Source organism: Cavia porcellus, unplaced genomic scaffold (assembly GCF_034190915.1).
Source record: "Cavia porcellus strain 051 isolate PalLab524CR breed Dunkin Hartley unplaced genomic scaffold, mCavPor4.1 scaffold_25, whole genome shotgun sequence".
In the NCBI taxonomy this organism is placed as follows: Eukaryota; Metazoa; Chordata; class Mammalia; order Rodentia; family Caviidae; genus Cavia; species Cavia porcellus.
Window position 1 is genome coordinate 49,309,177 of NW_026947508.1, and position 23,508 is coordinate 49,332,684.

The 23,508-nt window shown below is 51.6% G+C and overlaps 1 protein-coding gene and 1 long non-coding RNA gene across 7 annotated transcripts in view; one reads left to right on the forward strand and one right to left on the reverse strand.

Moving 5' to 3' along the window:
* Positions 1-15,518, reverse strand: part of Ssbp3 (single stranded DNA binding protein 3) — a 143,191-nt gene extending 127,673 nt beyond the window's left edge. For all 6 annotated transcript variants that reach the window (XM_063236545.1, XM_063236544.1, XM_063236543.1 and 3 more), the window contains exons 1-4: positions 15,137-15,518; positions 14,098-14,170; positions 13,823-13,884; positions 11,449-11,533 (exon numbers count right to left, since the gene is read on the reverse strand). In XM_063236545.1, the coding sequence (XP_063092615.1) occupies positions 11,449-11,533; positions 13,823-13,884; positions 14,098-14,170; positions 15,137-15,192 (276 nt within the window). In that variant the 5' untranslated portion in view covers positions 15,193-15,518. The remainder of the gene's footprint in view (positions 1-11,448; positions 11,534-13,822; positions 13,885-14,097; positions 14,171-15,136) is intronic.
* Positions 15,519-15,578: 60 nt separating this feature from the next.
* Positions 15,579-19,088, forward strand: LOC134473080 (uncharacterized). Its single transcript, XR_010043194.1, has 3 exons — positions 15,579-16,044; positions 17,825-18,087; positions 18,561-19,088. It is a non-coding gene; the product is annotated as an uncharacterized LOC134473080 (long non-coding RNA).
* Positions 19,089-23,508: the final 4,420 nt, after the last annotated feature.

Sequence of the window (23,508 nt, forward strand, 5' to 3'; positions counted from 1 at the left end):
TCGTGCTTGCCAGGCTGGTACTTATGTCACTAAGCTAAATCCCTAGTACTAATTCTTAAAAGATACCATGATATCCTAGTGAAGACTGTGTGAGGAAAAAAAAAGACAAGCCTAGAATTTATGTATTGTTTTGCAACACTGGGGCTTAAACCTCAAGAGCTCTGTGCACGCTAGGCAAATGCTCTACCACTGAGTTATACCCCAGTTTTCTTCAGTTTATCATAAGAGAAGGTCTCATTACATTACCTGCCTAGGCTGGCCCAAAACTCACAATCCTCCTGCTTCAGCCTCTGGAATAGCTGGAATTCCAGGTGTGTACCCACCATGCCCAGCCATACTAACTTTAAGTCTTCCTTCAACTCTATCGAATTCCTCGAAACAACCCCATTTCCCTATCTACAAAATATGAATAGAAACAGAACTGAACCCACAGGACTCTGGAACACAACTTGAGATAAAACCTAAGGCATCAGAACAGTGCCTGGCACATAGTTAGCACTCAGTAACTGCCTGCTGTTATTAATCCTTCCTTCATGAAATAAATGGGCCAGGGTCCTGTCCCCTACTTTGTCCAAACAGGGAGGGAACTGAATAGGCAAACTTTTTTATGGGCTTAGGCCCACAGTAAGTGCTCAATAAACACATTTCCTCATTAAATTATAGTATTAATTATTACTACGCTATAATGTTGCTATTTAATAATTTACCTCTTACCAAGAAGCCACCCTGACTCCCCGAAGCTCAGCACCCCCAAGACTGCCCCTGTCCAAAATCACAGGGACCAGAGGCCGACAGAGAGACCTCCACCCAGTGTCCTCTCTTCAAGCTCCCACTGACGGAGATGCTACTAGCAAAATAATGCTGAAGAAAGTATGTGGCGACAGTCGACTAGATTTAAGTTCATTTTCTGTAGCTTGGGGTCAGAATCGACTGAAGCACTCTGGTGATCAAGTTTTCTCCAATTCCCTATTCCACGCATTAGCTCGCTGACAGAAATTCACTGCGGTATTTAAAGTGGCAGCCATCACAACTAACTCAAATTGTATTGGCTTCCCCAATGCTGAAATGCTCTGCTGAAACCATCAATTGGCCAATTCGGAGATAACACAGAGGCTGAAATTCCCTGTCAGGCTGTAAACCCCCTTCGGAAGCGGCTTGCCGCTCACCCAGAGACGCAGGCCAGAGCTGCCTGGTGTAACCCAAGCGGGCTGGTAGGGCGGGACCTGGCGGGCGGGAGGACGACACTGCCAAGAGGACGGGCCTCCAGAGAGAGGATAACATTTTGTCCTGGAAGCCTTCTAAAAGACAGCGCACACGCCTGACACCAGCCTGCCCACTGGGCCGTCTGCCCCCTCGGCGCAGGCTGGGCAGCCAAAGCCACAGCCAGTGCGTGGCCTCTCCCAAAGAAAGCTGCAAAATTCCTGAAAGATGGCACAGACACAGGCGAGGCACTGGCGCCAGCCTCTTAGGTGAGGTTTTCTGGGGCCATGGACTGGCTGCTTCTCCACTCCAAGCTAAGCCTTGGTTTCCCCAAACAGGAACTGAGAGGCTCCTGCCTGAAACACATTTCGTGAGTTGATGGCCAGTTCAAATTCAAAATAGCGTGCTCGGAAGGGCACAGCATGTGAGCATACCCTTATCCGACTCCCACGAAGCTGGAGAGGCCGACAGAAGCCAGCCGGATTTCACAACACAGCACTGTGAGGGATGAACAAACCAGGCATGGAGAGGCCAAATGACTCGCCCAAGGTCAGCTGAAGGAGTCAGCCTAGTCACGCTGGTCCAAATCTTCTGTACACTCCATGACACTGCATTAAGTCCCCAGCATCCAATGACACAAAGGCAAGCTGGCAGCAGTGGCAGCACTCAGGAAAAAAACCAGCCCCCACCGCTGCAGCCACGTCCTGAGGGGGAGGCTGCCATCCCACAGCCTCCCTGCCCAAGCAGCCCCTGTGACTGGGAAAGGAGGAGCCCAGAAAAAGCCCAGACACTGAAAGGCTCCAGGGAACCATGCGCTTCTTAAGGTCAGAGGACTGTGGAACACAAGAAAGTGTCAGCACATCACCGGAAAACACAAAGAGCAGGGACACAAAGCCTGCCCTAGGAACTGCGCAAACAGATGTCACTAGGAGGGGACCAGGAACTTTCGAGGCTGGGCCAAACTAGGTCACACAGTGTCTGCCACCTACTTAGCAGGGTCCTCACTGCAGGATTTGGACAACATTCTGGGGGGCCAAGAACCTCTGCATCACAGACAGACAGAAGGAGCTGCCTGGCCCCCAGCAGCAGAGCAAGCTGAACCATACTTGGGGCTTGCTTAGGATCCATGTGGATTCTGCTCTGAGAAGCCAGGGCACCCCTTCCCACTTGGGGTCTCATATCCTGCACAGCCTCCAGAGTGTGAACCAGCCACAACCCCCAACCCTTCAAGTGGGGGCTACTGCTACTCACACACACATGCTGAGCACCAGCTGTGTGTCCAGCACCATCAAAATAGTACCCACCAAGCTCCCACACAGAAGCATGAGATGTGGCAGGGACAGAGTCCCCGACTACTCTGCAGTAGGTATCATTTCCTTCTTATTACAGACCTGGAAACAGACTCCACAACTACTTATCACTATTTTGGGGGGGAGGGGGTACTAGGGATGGAACTCATGACCTCGCACTTGCCAGGCAGGCTAATACTTATGCCACTGAGCTGAATCCCTGGCCCTCCACAACTGCTTATCACTTGACCCAAGTTACCCAACCTGAACAACCAAGATCCTGCCTCAGCTTTCTCTGAGGCAGTGTCTTTCAAACTTTAGGCTGAGACTCACAATGAGGCAGATTTCCAGGGCAAACCCAGGGCACACATACATCACAGGCACTTGCAAGTCTTTGAAAACAGACATTTCCAGAAGCAACCCTTATGCAGACTCTATGTGATACAGTGCTTCTTTTTTAGTAATTGCCAGTCATGACCCGCTAAGTTGATTTCACAATGCACTAAAGGGTCACCACTCACTTTGCAAAACAATGCTTTTCCATACGCCACTTGTCCATCTTCATTAAAAAGTGTCTTGAACATGCCTGCTGCCTGGGCAGGGATCGAACACTTCTCACTTCTCAGGGCAAGGAAGTCTTGCTCACTGGTGTCAGGGTTAATTCAAGACTCACAGTGGGGGGCTGGGGATTTAGCTCAGCGGCATAAGTGCCTGCCTTGCAAGCAGACAGTCGTGAGTTCGATCCCTGGTACCGATAAAAATGAAAAAGACAAAAAAAAAAAAAAAAAAAAAAAAAAAAAAGACTCACAGTGGGCCCCAGGGACATGGGTAGCAGCAGCAGGGGATGAAGATAAGTTCCTGCCCTCAAGGAGTGTTCAGTCCAGAAGGCAGAGAAGAAATGACTCAACCTCAACTCAAACAACCCTCCTTCCAAACGGCAGGTCCCAAAGGAGAGAATTAGGGTACCTGGGGTAAGAAAAACACTTGTGTTCCCTCAGGGTGGCAGTGGGGTGACTTTTCAGGCTGGTTCCATGGAAAGGACAGTGAGCACAGGAGTAAAAACGCCCCTCTCTGGTGCCATAGCACCAAACATAACCATGGGCAGGGCCAAGGCAGCTGGGGAAAGAGCTGCTGCAGGTCCTGAGTACAGGAAGCTGGCAGAGGGAAAAGCAGGCATTGAGGGAAACACACTAGCCAGACACTGGCCAGGGGCATCGCTGATCCTCTCAAATACCAGGGGTAGTGCAGAGGCTGCACACGTGACCCGTCCACCCCCATGACTCAGGAGGCGGACAGAGACTCAACAGGTGAGAGGACACACAACGGCCATGCTCCACGGTCATCCACTTGCACCCACAGACCCCTCTGCCACTGCCCTCTCGTATCAGTCACTGACAACACTGACCATGGAAAACCCAACATTACAAAAAGACAATAAAAAAGAAAATGGATAGCACACATTAAATAGCACTTACACCATGCCAAGCACTACCATGTGCATAGTGTGTGTGTGTTACGCATGTGCGTGCACACTCATGTAATCTCATGACAGCCTTCTATGGTGGTTAAATAAACTGTATCTACTATTTTCCACCTGATGAAACAGCCACACAGGTAAGAGTGTCCATGTTCACACAACTAAAACATACCAGAAGTCAGCACAAGGGTAAAGAAAGAGCCCAGGTTGGGCTTACAGCCGTGGGTCCTACTGGTTTCCTCTCTGGGTCTAGGATGACCAGGTGACTAGGTGACACAGAGTCCCACCATCTGCAACCCTGCTGTTTCCATTAGGATCAGCACACATTATGCTGGGGTGGGACTGCTGCTAGCTCCCTGTCCTGACCCTCTGTGCAGTGGTTCCAGAGCAAGATCATGCCAGGGGCCTCTTTCTACCACATTTCACATCTTGGGCCACACCTGGCTCTTCAAGACACATGGCAGGGCCGGTGCCTCGCTGCGGTGACACTCAGCAATGTCTGGAACTCTTGTTCTGGGGCCTGACTGACCGAGGCTTGCAGCTCATCCAGGAACTCAGAGAAAAAGGCCGCCATCAGAACCGGCTTCCCCAGGTCCACAAAGGCCAGTGCAGCTCTCTACCAGCTTGGCTCCTCCTCAGGCTCATTCTGGGACTCACTCAGGACCCTTAACTCAGGACTGTCTACCCACTTCTATTAGCATTTACACAGCACAACAGCATTCCCAGGTTTCCTTTCCAGGCCTTCTACAGACAGTCCTCGCACCGTCTGACAGTGAAGAGACAGACCCTGAGAACAAAGGTCCCACACCTAACAGGGGGTGTGCGGCTGAAATTCAGACCACACCCCTGTGATATGGAGTCACAAGCCTCTGGGCCTCACTGCTCAGCTATACACACCAGGGCGTGGCACGGGACCACTCTGTCCAACACAGATAAGGGCACAGGCACCTCAGGGAGGGATTTATCAATGCCAGCCTATGGCAGGATCACCAGTCCTGTGCCTCACAAGGGCAAGACTAGATGGCTGGGGTGAAGGGAAAGCACCCCATGACACATCAGGGAAGCATCTCTGGGAAAGTCAAGCTCACTTTCCAGAAAAATACGTTATTAAGGTTTTCCTGGGAAAACTTTAGAGCTGCAAAGGGCAAAGAAATAAACTCACCAAGCACTAGCCACAGGAGGTAAGTACCTCAAGTGTATTTTATTACTTAAACCTCAGAGCACCAACATCGAGGAATCACCCTCCCCCACCACACAGACGGGGAAACTGAGGATCCCTAAGTCCATGCTGCCAGGAAATGACAAGAGTGAGGATGAATTCAGGTCTGAGTCCAAGTCACCAATTAGAGTCCAAACCCTTCAAATTCCAGAGGAGTCAGGGCCCAAAAAAAGAAATGCATGAAATGGAGGGATGCATTCCTACAGCTCACCTCGCCAAGGCTACAGAAAACCCCTCTACCCTGCAAACCAAAAACAAACAGTCATGATTGTCTATTTGCTGTCAGCTCCCAGCAACATGCATTAAAGGAGTCAATGAATCGTCTGATGTACTTGTGCCATGGTCAGAATTATTACCTAGCTAAAAAAAAGATTAATTTTTCTAAATATTCTAAACCCTCAAACGCTACTATAGAGACTACCACTAGTGTAATATTTCTGTTATCTAGGCAGACAGGCCTCAGGCAACCCCCCCCCCACAGGCAACCCCCCCCCCCAACACTTCTCTCTCTTAAGACTCAGATGCATGCACTCAAACAGAGGTGGGAGGTCAAGGCAAGGGCGGCACCCTGGGCTGGAGTTCCGGCCCTCTTACAAAAGGGAGCTGAACTAAGAGACTGCAGGGAGAGCTAGGTGTCTCCTGACTCCCTCCAAGTGTTGGCTGGCACAGAGTGAACTCTCTGTCCAAGTTTGCAAATGCTTAGCTAACAGAGATGGCATTATGCAAAACGCTAGCGTACACTGCTTGTCTTGGAGTTCAAATGAAGTGACCACTGCCAAAAACTTTGTTTGGGTCCCCACCGCTCCTCTGCCTCACCTCCCTGCCTCGAAATAAAGGGCAAGGATTTTCAATTTGGGGTCTTGCTGCCACTTGAAACCCATTAAGGTGGCCACATTGCCTGCGGCCTGGCAAAATGCAGTTCCAGTTCCTCATTTAATGTTGAATTAGCTACTGGTTAAGGAGTCTGGCAGCCTCTGGGGCTAAGAGGAATTGCAGAAAACAGGGTGGGAGCCCAAAGAGGGGATTCAATACAAAGTCTAAGCTCCAAGGGGAGGGGGGAGGGAAAACAAACTATGCATATGTTTTGTTTTTTAATCTGCCACACAAGGGTGCCAAGGGTCAGAGCCAAAGGCAGGCTGTGAACTTGCCAGGACCTCTAGGCAGATAGCTAGGCTGGCTTATCGCGGGGGACAACACTCCCCCAGCTCCCTGGAGCCTAGCTGCAGGCCGCCTCCTCCCACCCCTCCCTGTGGGCTCCATCCCTGCTGGCAGGAGCCTCAGCTCAGCACATCCAAGGAGAGCCCTCTCAAATATCACTTTGCTATTTCAAACCCACCAAAGATGCTGGGCCCCTGCCACACAGCCACAAATACCTCGGCGTCCGTCCACACCCAAAATTCTGGGCACTTTCCTATCAACCCTCCTTGGAGACAGTCTCCCAGCTAGGGATGCAGGAGGGATCAAGAGAGTCTTGCTGGACATGGGCAAGCACAGGGTTAAAGGGCATCCTAGCTAAAAGGGGCGGTGAATCTTCAGAGCAGAGAAACTGAGGCAAGCAGGGAAAAGCTGCTGAGTTAGGGAATGTCACACCCATTACACTAAGGGTCACAGGGGCCTGGGGTTGGAGCAGCAGCAGTTCACAAACCTCCTAAAATCACGTACAAAGCACCCTTTCACAGGAACGAATGCATGTGTCATAAAGAAAGTCCAAAGCTTTTATCATGGCTTCCCTGCCAAAAGGGAAGAGCCACTGTACAACAGCCTCCCTCACTGGAGGCCGGCACCTCCTCCTGCAGGCCCTGGGGGCTTGCTGCACTGGACCCCACTTCCATGCTGTACATTCCCTTTTTCAGGGATACATGTGGGGCAGCAAGGAACACCATGGGTCAGGTGTGAGTCCCTCCCTGTTCTGCAGGGGTTTTCTATCAAATGAGTGCTGTCAAGAGCCAAGAGCTGGAACTCGAAAGGAAGGAAATGTCTAGTCCCGATTCTGCCACTCCTAGTTACCTGCTCTTGGACGAGGCTCCAAAACTCTAGACTTCAGTTTCTTCAGCTCTGCAACAAGGTAAGATTTAATAAACAGCCCAAACAATAAGGCAGACATGAGGCCCAAGCACAATGACGTCTGTGAAAAGTATGCTACGAAAAGCAAGCAGACAGAGCCCTGCCATGCTCCCAGCGCAGGATCCTCAAGCCCCTGCAGCACAGACCTACTCTGCGCATTTCTTGCCACCAAAAGACACAAAATGAGTTCCCAAGAGGAGGAAAAGGACCACTGGTGGTCGGAGAAGGCACCAAACACCTTCTGCCTGTAGGAGGTCCAAGAAAGAGACTCTGGCATAGTTGAGAGCATCCTCTCTACAAAAGGCCAGGCCAGACCAGTGTGGACAGGAACTCAGCAGGACCACCAGGGGACCCCAAAGAACTCAGCAGGACCCCATGAGACCTCTTCTCATGGCCCCAGGCACTCTTCTGAGTTAGGGCAAACCCATTTCTCAGAAAACTTCACTTCAGACCCTGAATCCCCAGAGTTCCACACTGTATGAGAGCAACATCAGAGCTAAACTACAATGAGCCGAGAAAACCCAAAGGGCCAGGTGTGAGTGGAAAATAGACGGTGACTCAAATAAAAACTCACGAAGTCAAGGACAGTTCATAACCGCTCCCTGCCGAGTTGCTGGTCTCACTCCAGGCCCCAACCCTCTGGCCTTGACCCGAGAGGGGCTTAGGAGGTGGGCCAACTCCTGAAAGCTGTGAGGCACAGGGCTCAGAGCTCCACTTCACAGAACCAGGACCAGAACTTTGTACCCCACAGCAGTCAGGGACCTTTACCTCCTCGAAGCCCCCAAAGATTTCACTACCCACCAAACACTGGGTCTGGTGTCCAGAATACCCAAATCTCCTGGACAGAAAACACAACGCCAGTTAACACTCTTTATTCACACTTTACTTGATGTCTAAAAAGAACTTAAAAGCAACTAGGTAACTGACATTAAAATCACCTTGCTCAAGCTCATCCACAAAATAGGAGCCACCCAAACATCTTGCAATCCTAATGGTTGTCCCAGCCCAGGGTACTCCACACACAAATCACATGCCGTCCTGGTTCTAACCCTGACTGCCTCATCGCATTACCACACGTGCCCACTATGTGCAAGGCACTATGGGAGCTTCAGAGATCAAAAGCTCGTGGTCTCTACCGTAGAAAAAATTAGTACACAGACAAACCTGAAGAAGTTAGCCAGACCGGTGGCACAAACAAATGATACCTGTAGGGTGCAGGCCATGTTTGCATTTGTATGATTAACCTCTCAGAATTCTCAGCTTCTTCACCTACAAAACCAGAGTCGGCAACATGCTTCCTCTCACTGGTGGGTGACAGGAGGGACCAACCCCACAGCAGTTAGCACACAAGCCCAATACGTGGGAAGTACCAGCAGTGACTTCAGCTAGATGGCTTTTGTGAACAAGGAGACAGAGTGATCATCATGGCCTGAGACCTCTCGTGATACCCTCCAAGGAGAATGAAAAGATGGATGGGATGTGAGTGAACAGAGAGAAACACATTCCAGGCAAGAGGAAGGAGTCCAGTAACAAGCTAGTGAGTCAAGCAAGAAGGAACCAAGGCTAACCAGATGGCACACATGGGATTGAGACTAGATAGAAGATTTCAGGATGGAGAGAAAAGGCCATCCCTTTTCTTAGTTTTCTGCCTATGTGTGTGTGTGCACATTGTCATAAGGATCAAATCTCCAGGTTAGCCAGCACTTGATCACTGGGCTAAAGCCAAGTTTCCAGTTGCTTCTTTGATGCCCACCCCTCCAACTCAATGCCACCCTTTCATTTCCTTCAAAATCTCCTAATTCATCACTCCAATCCCCCTCTCTCATGAAACACGACATCGGATGGATCCCAATCTAGGAAAAAAGGTCTTGAGCCTCAAACCTATGAATCATAGGTTCTTATGAGCATGACCTCATTTCCGGTAGCATCTTCTAAACATGCACATCAACCTCAGCAATCTGCACAATGCCACTGCCTTTCCTCAACAAGTTATGGACACCAAACCTGTGGGCAAACTTCAGCTGCAACTTCGTGGCTTCAAGATGGCAGCAAATACCAAAAATTACCGAGGAGAGGCTCACTTTATTAGAATACCAAATGTAGTTAAAAATCATTAGCTTCCCTGAAAGGTACTCTGTAAAATAGCACAGATCTTGATTTTTATCAAAAGACTGGTTTAGTAGGCATATAGTGATATACCACTATAATCCCAGCTACTGAGAAAGCTAAAGCAAGAAGATTACAAGTTCAAGGTCAGCCTGAGCAGCAGAGCAAGACCTTGTCTCCAAATATAGTTTGTTTGAGACAGGGTCTCATTTTGTAGCACAGGCTGGTACTCAACTCTGGTACTCAACTTGCAACAATCCTTCTGCTTCTTCCTCTCAAGGACTGTGTGCCACTACACCTGGCTCCAAATAGTTTTTTAAAAAGGACTGGAATGTAGATCAATGGTAAAACCCTTACCTCACATACTCGAGGCTTTGAGTTCAGTCTCACTCGAGGCTTTGAGTACAGTGCCCCCAAAGAGAGAGACCTGTTAGAAACAGGCACCCCGTCCTCCCACTATAAAAATGAAACCATGTGCAAAGTCGTCAAAGATGAACCATGAAGAGCTAGTTGTCCATAGATTTTGCTTTTTTTTTTTTTTTAAAAGGCAAGACATTTGTACAGGTACAAATGTCAAAACCACCAACTATTTTTACATAGTTGCTGTTCCTTTCACCCTCCCCGAGCTCCAGTTCAAGAAACTCTATGATTGGCACCATGGGAATTTTCCCAAAGAACTACATCAGAATGAAACAGTTATCTCTTGCTTTACTACTAACAGCTTACCAGGTTGTAAGTGCCACTCGTCAGCCTCCCTCTCAACCCCAGAGGGGCACAAAATCTTGTCAGCTTCCTCAGCATTTCACTTCAAGGGCATTAATTTTTCAATCACAACAAAACCCCACCATATCAATATGCTCAAAACCAGGGAGCCTCCAGCTCAGTGCCAACACCTCCTACTACAGGAGAAACTTTCACCATGACAGTACTCACAGCACTGGGATCTGATTACCTGACGCTCACCCAGATAGGCTCTTGCGTGAGTCAGGTTCAAATCCAAGTGCAGGGGACACAGAGGGGCTGGGGGTGCAGACGCTAACTTCCATGCACAGAACATAGGGCTAACCTCATGGCAAAGATCAAGGCAAAACAGATCACCGAGCATGCACTCAACCATCCACAGGGCCAAGAGGAAGCAAGAACTGGAAGGGAACCCATGAAGGATCTCCTGCCACCTTCTTTTCTGCTCTCATCCTACTGATCTCACAGATCCTAAAGCCTGACTCCAACCCTAGTTAAGATTTTTATTTGGCGGTACTGAGTATTGAATTCTTAGCACTGAGCTGCATACCTTTATGAGGCAATCTCTGGCTAAGCTGCTACCGTGCTCAGGCTGAGTTTGAAGTTCCAGTCCTGCCTCAGTCTCCCAAACAGCTGGGGTTTTTTTGTTTTGTTTTGTTTTGTTTTAAGGGAACCACATGGTAGATGGAACCAGGGCAGATCTCTCATAACAACTTCATAAAGCTTGAGAAACTCATGTAGGGAGAAAGTGAATGATAGGTTAATGCTAACTTGATGAAATTGACGAGATTCGCAAGAATGTTGTAGACACAGGATTATAGACCAAGTATCTAAATTGCACACTGTCCTACTGGACACAGCATGACATCTACCCACCACGCAGACACTCACATGTACCTCCCTCTCCCTTAACTTTAAAAATTGCTATCTGGAAAATAAGGCAAGTGTCCATTCCACCAAAATCTTACTCCGTCGTCCTTCTATTCCAAAACCAAAGTTTCACAGCTGCTTCTTTTTTGGCTGCAGTCAATCTTCTCTAAAGCTGACAACAAATAGGCTCAGCTAACTGTCCACTCTTAACACAAACCTGAGTGTGAGCCCTGAGCACCATCCCTCCATTCTCCAGAGAGAATGTAATGACAGCATTCTGAAACGCTGTTCGCCAAAAGTCAGAACACCCAGTGCAGAGGGCACAGGGCAGACGGCAGCAGAGAGGTGGGGAGCAGGAGAAGGGGAAGGCAAGGAAAGAATGGAGACCACTGCCGATTGGCAGTGTGTTTGCTTTTGGTACTAAAGGAGTTAGAGCCACCCAACCCTGCAATTATTGTCAGGATTAAAAATCTGTTACTCACGTAATCGTGAAAGGCTTTTGCTTCACTTGAATGTTCACAAGTGTCTCTCCTTTCAGGAGCTGCACAGTAAAGGTCCCAAAACACGCTGCAAAATTGAAAAATAAAATAAGATCAGGTTACTAATGATTACTTGTGCACACAGCAGCAAGTGCAGAATACATGATGCAAACAGCACCAGGTCTCCCAAAGCTGTCCCACCTTACCAGCTCCACTGGGCAAACTCAGCCTAGAAAACAAAATAAGGCAAGCACTGTAATAAATTTAACAGTTGCCTCCTGCCACATGCCCAGTGCCTCACAATGAGGGCCGCCACATACTTCATACTTGGGCTACTGAGGCTTGGAAGTGTGAGCACAGCCCACCCATGGGTGTCCAGGAAGGAATTTGGATGGAAACCGATGCTTCTCTCCTCCACATTCCTTCTACCCTGACCCCAAACCAAAAACCAACACAAAAAGAAAGACAGCAGAGTCAGGACATCACTGTGATTCCCAAGCACGGCAATCTGGGCAACTTCAGGAACAAGGTAACCTTATAAGTTCTTCATCCCAGAGCCTACACCCCACCCTCCACCACCCACTGAGGGAGAGGTGGGGGGCATCAGTGAGTCTTGGGTGCTCTCACTGAGATAGTGGGCTCTTTGGAGCACACCTGTCCAGCAAAGAGTGGGGACAGGCGGGCAGGCCCAGAAGCACCACCCGGCCTCTCTATAATTCTGGTGGTCAGTCCAGTGTTTCCTTAAAAAAGAGCACACAAACAAGTTCTTTGCCAACCAGGCAACACTAAACAAAGACAGGGTGGTCACTGGTACCAACAAGGGGTCTTACAACATTCTAAACCAAGAGCCACACGAGAACACAACCACTCTGAAGGGCATGGTGGGTCCTGGAACTTAAGTCTACCACGCAGTCCAGTGCTCTGGTCCCATCAGAGCCAGCTCCAGTCACCAGACAGGCATCTCATTTGAGGGGCATCAATGACACGCCCGCCTTCATCCCATCAGCTCACTGCTTCCTCTTCCTCACTGTCAAATCTCGTGAAGCAACTTCTCTCAAACCCAACCACAGGGACTCAGGGCCAGCAGAGCACAGCCTGAGCCCGCTACACAGATACCATGCTCCTGGGTAGAGAAGCTTCAAGGATTCTATATATAACCAGAAAATCAGGAGTTCAACAGTAGCAAAGAGGGATTGGAGAATGTTCCTTTCTGCCTCCAGACTGCATGCTGTAAGTATCACCACCTCCACACCTAAGCCACCTTCTCAGCCTCATCAAGGTTTCTCTACAGTCCAGGGCAATGGGACACGCAATCCCACCCCCACCCAGCCCTCCAAAATCCACTGCACCCAACCCACTCTCTCCTACAGGTGTGATCCTTGCGCCACACCGGACACCTCTAACACGGCAGTTAGGAAGCCGGCAGAAGTAATTAAAAACTCATTTTCTCTGCACAAGTTAGAACAGACACTTCAACTCCTGCTGTTCAAAGAGACTTGAAACAGTAACCTTAGCTGGCAGTCAGGTAAATGTGCTAAGATCCCAAGGACTCCAACTCCGTTTTCCTGAACTCCACCAAAATATCAAAAGCGACTCTGCTTTCTTTTCCTTTTCAAAAAAAGATGTCAAAGACTCCACCAGCCGGTCCCACAAAACACCCAGGTTACACACTCATGACAACTTGCTTCACTGGACCAGAAGCCTCCCTCCCGCTGCCTACCACAAACCCCATGCTGAGACAGGGGGTACAGGGTTCAGGGGCCTGGGGAGAGGGTGGAAGAGAGAAGAGAGCCCCTAACTGCAAGTGGCAGGCACTCGCAGGACCGACTGCAGCCAGCTATGGTTCTTGGTGAAATAAAGCCTGTGGTTCCGAGGATGCTGAGGGGCAGGGGCAGAGGACAGGAAGGTCCAGTCAGTGTGAATCAGAATCTTCACAGGAAGTACAGCCCTTTCTTGCTTTCTCTCAGAGTGCCTGGAAAAGGCCCAGTAGATGTTCTCTCTTCAAGTTTGTAGCATACAGAAGAAAAAGGTAGGGACAGGCCAGTTGTAGAGCGGCCAGAGTGTCCCCTCCACTCCGCCCTACCCCCATGCCTCTCTAATTAAAGCAGCATGCAGGACTGACAAAAACCCTTCCAGTGGCCCACAGCAAGAAAAGCAAAGTGCTTCTACCCCAGCACCACAAGGTTAACAAGCATTCTGCACTGGACAGACACCACAAAAAAACTTTGGGCAGCTTTTTCTGCCCTTTTCTCGGTGGCCAGGCCAGGGGTATGCTGCTCCATACAGCAGAGGGGGAGAGGGCCTGCTCCAGGCCTGTCTTTGTTCACTGGGACCCGGGGATGGGACACATAAACACACAACTGTCACCCAAACTTACCACCACCAAGAGTGCAGAAACCCAGGCGGCTCGCCCAGCGTGATGTTTTTTTCCCATCGAATCTGGAAGAGAGAAGCAGAGGCAGCTTAGGGCAGAGGAGGGGTCTCAAGGGCTTCTCAGAGCCAAAAGGCTGTGAAGATCAACTAACAATAAATGCCAAAAGGTGATAAAAATTCAAAATGGTGGCCACAGTGGCTGCTCCTGAAAACAAAGGCTCTAAGAATAGTGGGGAGGAGGGGGTGTCAAGAAACTGGATGGTGGGGAGTCCCACTCACCTCTGACAAGAAGGTCTGTGCAGATTTCTGTGCTCCTACATGCAGTAAGTATTCATAGACATATAAAGCTAACCTGGAAAGTGAACAGAAGCAAGAGAGAGAGAGGAAAGGGTCAGGTACACCGGGTGCCTGTTCTAGACCTTGCCATCTGCTCTGTCCGCTCTGTCCCATTGTGGCAGTGGCAATCAGAGGTGAGCTGCTAACCCACCCCAGGCAGGGCCGCTGGGGAAATCAGTTAGGAGGTGGGTACCAGGCAAGACGCGCTGCCTCTAACCACCGGGGTTAAAAAGCGGCCCCCAAACTTGAATTTACAAGTGTTGTCGGGGACAAACCCACCTAGGTCTTTCACACTCACTAGCCACCCAAGCCTCCCTCCTCCTTCTGAACCACTCCTGCCTGCCACCCTCGTTCCAGTTTTGGGGTCTGGGCACACTTAGCCCGGGCCAGGGTGCTCCGCGCGCTCTAGAGAGGGAAGCAAAGTGCCGCCCGCACCGCCTCCCCCTGAGCAACTGTCCCCCAAGCCCAAGCCCGAAGCCAAGCTGGCGCCGCCGTCCCTGCCCAGCCCGGCGCCCCGGAGGGCGCGGAGCAGGCGGCGAGGCAGTGGGCAGGGACGGGCGAGCGCTGCCGGCCGAACAAAGCCACCGGCACGCACTCCTCACACCGCGGGCGGACAAAAGGAGCACCGGGGCTACAGAAGCCACGCGCCCCCTGCCCGCGCCCGGTGGGCAAAGTGCAGCCGCCGCGACGAGCGCCCCGGCCAGGGCGAGCGCACGGGCTCGCCACGGGACCTCGCCCACCCCGCGTCCCCGCGCCCGCAGCACTAGGTGCGTGGCCCGCGCTGCCCTCGCCGCCCTTTCCCAGTGCCCAGCCGCCGCCGGCTCCCAACAATGGGGTCCCCGGCGAGCCGTGGCGGCCGGGGTCACGGGCTGGGAGGGCCGCGCGGCCCTGCGCCCAGGGGAGCGGCCCGGGGCCCCGCCACCCACCTGCCGCCCACCGCCCGCAACCCGGGGCGCGCGGCCGCCGCTCGCAATGGGCTTACTTTTCCCGAGCCTGCCCGTCCGAGGGCACCGCCGAGCCTTTGCCTTTGGCAAACATGGTCTGCAGAGAGGAGGACGCCGAGCCCCGCCGCCGCCGCCGCCGCTACCGTCCGGCTGCCCCGAGCCGCCCGCTCCCGGCCCCCTCCCGGCGCTCGCCCGCTCGCCCGCCGCGCTCCCTCCCTCCGGTGCTGGCTCCGCGCTCTCTCCAGCTGTCAAAGCGTCAGCCCGGGCCGCGGCCCCATCGCCCTGGAACTCCTCCCGCGCCGGATCGGCCTCGCCGCGCCGCTGCCTGCCCGGCTGCCAGCCGCTTGCCCGCTCGCTCGCTCGCCCGCAGCCCGCCTGGCCCGCGCCGCCCTCCGCGCCTCCGGCCCCGCTGCCGCCGCCGCCGCTGGTCTACTTGGAGCTCAACCGAACGTGGCTGCCCGGGCAGGGAGCGCGGCGGGCGTCCACGCCCCGCGACGGACGGGCGCCTCGGCCAATCGGCGCGCGGGGGCGGGCCCGGCGACCGGGAGGGACGCCTAGTCGGCGCGGCCGCTGCAGTCCGCCGCGGCGCCGGCCGGGGGTGTCCGGGGGCGAGCCTCAGCCCGGGGCGGCGCGGGGACCTTGGCCGGCGCTCCCGCGGCGCGCACGGCTGAGGCAGGGGGTGCAGACCTGGGCGTAGCGCCGGCGCCCTCCCGCGGGCCCCTCTCGCTTCCCCGCTGCGGCCGCGCTCGCCTAGCCCCGAAAGCGTCCTCCCTCCCGGGGCCCGCCGGGCTCCCGAGAGCCGGCAGCGGCTGAACGTCGGGAGCTGGGCGGTTCGCGCCGACGCCAAGCGTGCGGCTGCTCCTTTACTAGATCATTGTAATACTTTGGAAAATCCCAAAGTAGAACCACGCAAAAATGGCCCTTGGCGTGCTGTGGGGAGCCCCAGGTGAGGGAAAGAGGGACTTAGACTAAGAGGGAGAGTGACTTCTCCCCAACTGCCAAGGTTTGCCAGCTGTGGCAATGGGCTCCTCGGCTTTTCCACAGGAAAGGGTGCTGTTCGGGGATAGGGAGGCGGGGGGCTCACTTGGGCGCCCCTCAGCTGAGAATGCGCCCCGCGGAAATCTGCAAACTTCAAATAAATAGAGCTAAATTGGGGAGTGAGGGACTTGAGTCAAGCGTAGGGGGAGGGGAAGCTTCCATTGTCAGTGACCCAGGTGTACAATGGGAAATTGAGAGGGGGCTGGCAGAGTGACCCAGCTATTTGCTGCTGACATCTTTCTGCCCACGCCAAGGGCCCTAAAAATACTCTGTGTTCCCTTCATTGGATACTCTTTAAGACCAAAAGCCTGGCGAAATAGGGGAAGGCTCCCCCATTTCCAGACTGTTTTAGAGCGCGGTTCTCTTTAATCGTGATAAAATACAGTTGGTACTGTCTCTTTAAAAGAGTGGAGCAGAAAAAGCTGTGTAAGCGCTGATTGGCTGCCTGTTTGGATACATCTTTAGGGGAGCCTTGAAACTGTTAGCCTAGGTTGATTTTTTTTTTTTAACTGCGCTGTTCCAATAAACAAGTGACGCCCCTCCCCCTAACATGCCTGGCACCAAACAATTAAAGGATAGGTCAGTGTCCTGGGGAAAACACGTTTCAAGTAGAAAAACTCCGAACTAGATTTCAAGAAAATAAACAATTCCTTACATTAAAGTTTGCTTATTTTGCTCAGTAGAAGAGAGAAAAGGGGCTTTTAGAAGAAATGCCCCGCAGCTAAAGGATCTGCAAAGGTTCAGGAAGGAGACTGGATGCATTTTTGGAATAATGTTCTGCTCAGTGTAACAGTCTCCTTAAATTAGAATACAGCCGGGCCCTGCAGTAACGTCTGGATTCACCACTGCTCTTTGCCATGCACCCAGAGCCCACAGGGGAAAGAGACAGAAAAAGGGGAAACACCCTGAACCCTAACTGTGGGGAGTGTGTGCTAACTCTGGTTTGAAAGGTTGTTTTGCCAGTGACAGAATTATGGAGGTTGGAAGGGAGTTGAAATACGACCATAGGGGGACAAGGAAATAATTACAGTTATTTTTTCCCCCAGGCGCTTTAATTTAATAGGGCTAACTTAAGGTACCTGAGAGCTTGCACTAATTAAATCGGCCTGCTCGAACCCTTCCCAGGACTTCCTCTTATTCCTGATGGACTGGGACTGGCCAGGGATGGTTGTCAACACTGACTCACGAGATTCCTGACTCATCTTGTGCCTGCAAAGGCCCATAGACAGGATGGCTGGTCCTGGCTGGAGAAAGGCGCTGCCCTAATGAGCCATCCTCTCCCAGGCTGCTCATGCTCTGCCAGCGTCCAGGCTGCTGTAAAGCATAGCCATCTATGCCTCGGTTTCCTTGCCTGTCAGATGGCAAAGGGGGTAAAGATCTCTTAAATATCTCCATAGTCTGATGTTCTGTGACATTATAATTTCCCTTTTAGCCAGGTGTGGTGGTCATTCCTGAGATCCCAGCACTCTGGGAGGTTGAGGCAGGAAGACTGCAAGTTCAAGCCCAGCCTGGGCAACTTATGAATTTAGCAAGACCCTGGTTCAAAAAAAAAAAAAAAACAATTCAAATATTTGGGAATGTAGCTCAATTCAGAGGTCCCAGGTTCAATCCCAACTGCCACTTTTAAAAAATGCCTTCCTTTCTCTTTCTCTTCCCTTCTCCTCTCCCTCCCCAACCCCTTGCAAAAGGACTAGTCTGTCCTTCCAGAGCCTGTGTGAGAAGAAGAAGAACAGTGATGTTCTGGGACCCTGTGGCAGGCAGGCACTCAGTCCTTGGGCTGAACGCAGAAGGAGGCTCCCAAGGGCTGGTGAATCCTTGGTGGAGCTAACGAGGAAGCTGAGAGGAGCCAGAAAGAGAGAACAGGGAGATCATTCTGCAGCCCCACTCCAAGTGCATCTGACAGCACAGTGATTCAAAATGTGGCCAGGTCTCAAGCACCTCCAGACACCAGGTAACATTCAAAGTCCCCCTCTGCCTCCCTGCACTGGATTCCTCCAATTCCGAGGTCCCCACACCCACATCCTGGGTGTGATGCCTCCCCCCTTCTCTCACCTCCCCCTTCTCTCACCACTTGTTATTTTTGAGGAAGGGTCTCAATATGTAATTCAGGCTGGCCCAGCTGGCTTCAAACCTATGGCAATCTGCTTCCACCTTTGGAGTGCTGGGGTTTCAGGCATGCGTTGCTGGGCTCTCTCACCATTCTTTGAAGCTAACACCCTCTCTGGAGCTATCTTCCTCAGAAAACCTCCTTTTGCTTCTGGAGCAAGCCCATCCCTTACTCTGCCTCTATCTCATTTGGCTTGACACCCACCCTGTTCCATAGTTCTCCAGGCCTTCTGCTCCTTGTGTAGCCTAGTGTTTGCAGACTACCAGACTGGAGGGCAGGATCTGAGTGTGAGTCATCTGTGTGTCTATGCCCAGCAGGGGTCGAGAGGATCCTGCCATCAAGCAGACAGTCTGGGAAAACATGAGGAGTCCCAGGGAGCCTGGGCAGGAGAGTTGTCCCATGCCCCATCCTTTAGGTAGCTCTGGCCCATGAGAAGATAAGAAACTGGACACCACCTACAATAGGATCAGATAAGGCCACACCCTCCACTCAGCTCCTCCCAAGGGGCCACAGCCACCTGGAGCTACTGCACTTTCAGTTCCCAGAGTGACCACACCATTTCACACATCCACCCTATACTCGTGCTTCCTCTTCCTATCCCTCCCTGTCTCCTTCTTCCCTTCTTCCTGTTCTTTCTTCCTGATTATTGAACTGTATGCTAAGCGCTGTCCTGGTCACTGAGTAATAAACCAGACAGAAATCCTGGCTTGGTAGAATTTATGATCTTTGGACTCCTCTGCCCTAAACCTCTTCTTTTGGCACAATCCTATGAATCCTTCCATCCTGCAGCTGGGCAGGGCGCATCCCCTCCAGAGGGGCCTTGCCAGGACTCCTTCTTGGCTCCAGCCTGGAGTCAGGGGGCCTCCCCTGATTAGGGTTTACTACGTGGGACTGTCAGTACACGCTGTCAGTACCCAGCAACACAGCGGAAGGGACCGAAGACAGAGAAGAGCTGAGTTAGCAGGTGTAGAGAGACAGTGGCCATGCATGTGTGCTCCAAGCTTAGGCTGATAGAGAGAGGAGCAACGGGGAATCCTGGCCTTGGGGTCTCCCGGAGGTGGAAGTTAAGGAGAGAGGCTTCAGGCCACAGGGGCCAGCCAGGAGGTGGACTGCCCAGGCTGGGGGGATACATAGTGCCTCCTCTCCTTGGTGGCAGCTTTGTTTTGGTGACGCTCACAGCTGTAGGGAGCAAGACAGGACTCCCCTCTGGGCCATGGGAATGGCAGCTGACCGGTTACTCTACTCCCCTTCTCCCCAGCGAGCTCAGTCCTGGAATTGCAGGAAGATTTTTTTTTTTAGTATGACCTCACATTATAAAGCAAGCACCTGAGCCACTGAGCTAAATATCTGTCCCTTGCATGAAGACTTGTGATCCAAATCTTGAGCTGTTCCCCAAGCAGGTTCAGACCAGGATGGTCAGCCTGGGTTTTAGGTAGATATTTCCCTGAGGGGATTCAATCTGGGCCTCCCTAGAAAGAGTGCAGTCTAGCACCCAAGTCGGGGCTTAAGGGCCTGACATCACCTCTTTGCTTTGGGCAGGCTTTGGGCAAATGCCATCCCCTCTCTGAGCCGTGGTGTCCTGTCTGTGCAGTGGGGGTGTCACTGCCAAGCCAGAAACAGGGAAGATGAATGACAAGACTCTTGAGGACCCAGCCAGTTAGTGTTTGTGGAGTCCAACATCCTGGCCACCTCTGGACAGTGGAGAGCGGCTATTCAGAGGGGGCCTGGGCACTCCATAGAGATAACATCTGGGGAGACAGTCTATAAAATGAAAAGGACAATTCCACTGGTGTTACTACAGCAGCACAGTGAGCCACCAGAATGACGGTGCTAAAGAAGAAGGAAACAAATTCAAGGTTAAAATCACATATGTGGGGGCCAGGGATTTAGCTTAGCGGAATAAGTGCCTGCTTGGCAAGCATGAAGTCATGAGTTCAATCCCCGGTACCAAAAAAAAAAAAAAAAAAAATCACATATGTGTTGAAATGTCTTCCAGCAAACACTTAGTTGTCATAAGCCAGTGTAACAGCAAAACAAGATTTAGGTCATGTGCAGGATGGGTTTATTTTGATCTAGAAAGCACCAACTATGTACACAGCCCTGTGCCAGGGATTTGCAGAAGTGCAATGCTAGGCCCTGTCCGGTTGGCTGTGGAGATGAACCTGCTATTTGCTGCACCTCCCGAGAAGCCCACTGTGGGGGCCCAGTACCAGCTGCAGTGCCACCTTCTGTCTCGTGGCAGCTGTCCCCTGCCCGGAGCACATCCTCTGCATGCCTTGGACCAGCAGAGGTGGTATGTCCACTCACCGCAGGTCCTTGCTATGCTGTCCCCTCTACTCAGAGCTCTCTTCCCTCCTCACTTCCCGTGGGTCAGGTCACCATCTCCCCCCTAAGGAACCTCTGCAGAAAGGCACCTGCCCCATCTTGCTCTGCTTTCTCCATAGCAACCATCATCACCCGATGCAACATTTATTTTTTTTTTTCTTACCTGCTTTCCTCATTAGGATATAAGCACACTGTAGGATTCACCCTCACCTTTTAGATCAGGAAGTCACGTTTTAAAAAAGCGTTCCATGTTGGATCAACTGATTCATTTAGTGAGGGCTTCCCAAACACCCGGTATGGGCCAGGCAGCATTGGTGAGCAAGACCAAAGTCTCCCTCTCTGTGGAGTTCACAGTCCAGTGGAAATGACAAGGGGAAGGACAACAGGTGCCACCTTCTGGAAACAACCAGCAGAGAAGGCACCAACCAGGTAAGGGCAGCTGATGAGAGGTGGTCAGGAGGGCTCCCCTGAGGAGGTAAGGCTGGAAGGCAGAGTGGGAGTCAACCCTACAGAAAAGGAAGCATCTCATAGTGGAGAGGAAGGTGTTACTGACAGCTGATCCTTCTGCAGGAGTAGAATGCCCATGGGATCTGAAAGGATCCCTTGCTCTGGTGTGCGGGAAACCTCAGGAAACAAGCCAAGAGTTCACTGGGCAGGTACTGGCAGGCAATGGTGCAGGACGTGGGCCACCACGTGGGCCACTACAGCAAGGGCCGGAGTCAGGCTGAGGCTAGTCATGTCATCAGCACAATGGTTACAAAAGGCAAGACAAGCCCAACCTGGTGTTGTATGCCTGTAATCCCAGGATTTGGGAGGCTGAGGTAGCAGGATCACTGTGAGTTTGAGGCCAGCCTGGGCTCCATAGTGAGTTCAAGGCCAGTCTGAACTACATAGAAAGACACCCTTGCCAAAAAAAAATCAAAAAACAAAAACAGTAGCCAGGTGTGGTGTCACACACCAGTACTCTCAGTACTTGGAAGGCTGAGGCACAAGAATCATTGCCATACTGCCATGAGTTTGACTCCAGCCTGGATTACATAGTGAGTTCAATAGACTCTGTCTCAAAGAAAGAAACAAACCAGACATGGTATACACCTATAATCCCAGCCCGTGGGAAGTTGAGGCTAAAGGCTCATCACCACACATTTGAGGCCTGTCTGGGCTACATAGTGACCTCAAGACCAGCCTGGGACTACATAGCAAGACCTTATCTCAAAAAGGACAACAACAAATTAGTCATAGAATTACCACATGATCCATCAATCCCACCTGTAAGAACTGAAGGCAAAGATTCCAATGTCCATATGCAATGTTCGTAGCAGTATTTCTCTCAGTAACCAGAGGATAGAAAGGATTCTCTGTCCTTTGACAGACAAGTAGATGAACAAAATAAAGGCTCCATCCCAAGGAGCTATCCTCAGCCCCAAGAAGGAATGCCACTGTGACACACACTTGCTGTAGCGTGGCTGGACACTGAGAACCTGTGCTGAGTGAGGTAAACAGACCCCAGAGCACAAAGGCTCTGAGATACCTAAGGCTGTTGGAGTCAGGGACACTAGTAACTAAAATGGCAATCACTAAGGGCTGGGAGAGCAGGCAGTGGGGAGTTTTTAACAGGTCTGGAGCTTCAATTTGGGATTTTTTGATTGGTTGGTTGTTTTTTGAGACAGTCTCACTGTGTCTTTCAGGCTGGCCTTGAGCTCAGTCTGACCTTGAACTTCGGGCAATCCTCCTGCCTTAGCCTCCTGAGATTATAGGCATGCACCATCACACCTGGCCATTTTGTTTTGTTTTAGTTTTTGAGATAGAGTCTCAATATGTAGTTCAGGGTAGTGTTGAACTCACTATGTAGCACAGGCTGGCTCACAGTGATCCTCCTGCCTTCAAAGTGCCACCACACTGCGCACACCTGAAAAACTTTTTCTACAGAGTCCCACTATGTGGTTCAGCCTGGCTTGGACTCACTGTAGAGCCCTAACTGGCCTTGAACTTGTGGTGATCCTATCCACCAGCCTCAGCCTCCCAAGTGCTGATATTATAGGAGTGTGCCACCATGCCCTGCCTGGTACTTTTCCTTTGTTTTATTTCATTTTGAGACAGAGTCCTGTGCTATGTAGCCCAGGCTGGCCTTAAACTCGTGAGGATCCTCCTGCCTCAGCCTCTCTAGTGCTGGGATTACAGGTATATACTATCACACCTGCCCTCCAGCCCAAAATTTTAAAAGAGAACAAAAAACTAGACTGAGAGCCATAAGACAGGGCATGGAGTTGTTCCATCTGGATATCATGAGGCTTCCATGACGACGCATAAATGCAGCCACAGTGATATCTGCTTGCAATGCCAGCTCCCCAAGAGGCTGAAGCAGAAAAATCGAAAGCTTGAGACCAGATTAGGCAATTTAATAAGACGCTGTCTCAAAATCAAAAGCAATAGGGATACAGCTCAGTGCTCCCTGGGTTCAATCCCCAGTATCAGAAAGAAAAAAAAAAGAAGACATCTAAACTAGCATGGGAGCCGAGGGGAAGTTGGTCATGAAAGAGGCCAGGGTGGACAAGGTGCTAAGCAGCTTAGCTATCTTCTTGCCAGCTCATAGCTTACCTGGGGTGGTGACCGCCCCGCCTGGAAAGAGTGCTATGGGCTCCAAGGAAGGGAAGTCACCACGTAAGGAGTCCTGGTGGCCAGGGCTGGGGAGAGGCTGACGGCTGAGCATCTCCCAGGCTGGGGACCCCACGGGGCCTGAGGATGTGCAGAGGGGCTCCCAGCTCTGTCAGGGTGCTGGTGGGGCATCAGGGAGCCTAGGACATGAGCAATCTGTGGAGGCAGAAGGATGAGGTTGGTCTCGGGTAGGCTGATATAGCAAACCCATCAAATGTCTATGGGAGCCGCCAGGAGACGAGTCTTCCTCTGGAGTCATCAGCAGTGAGAAGCTAGAGTCACACC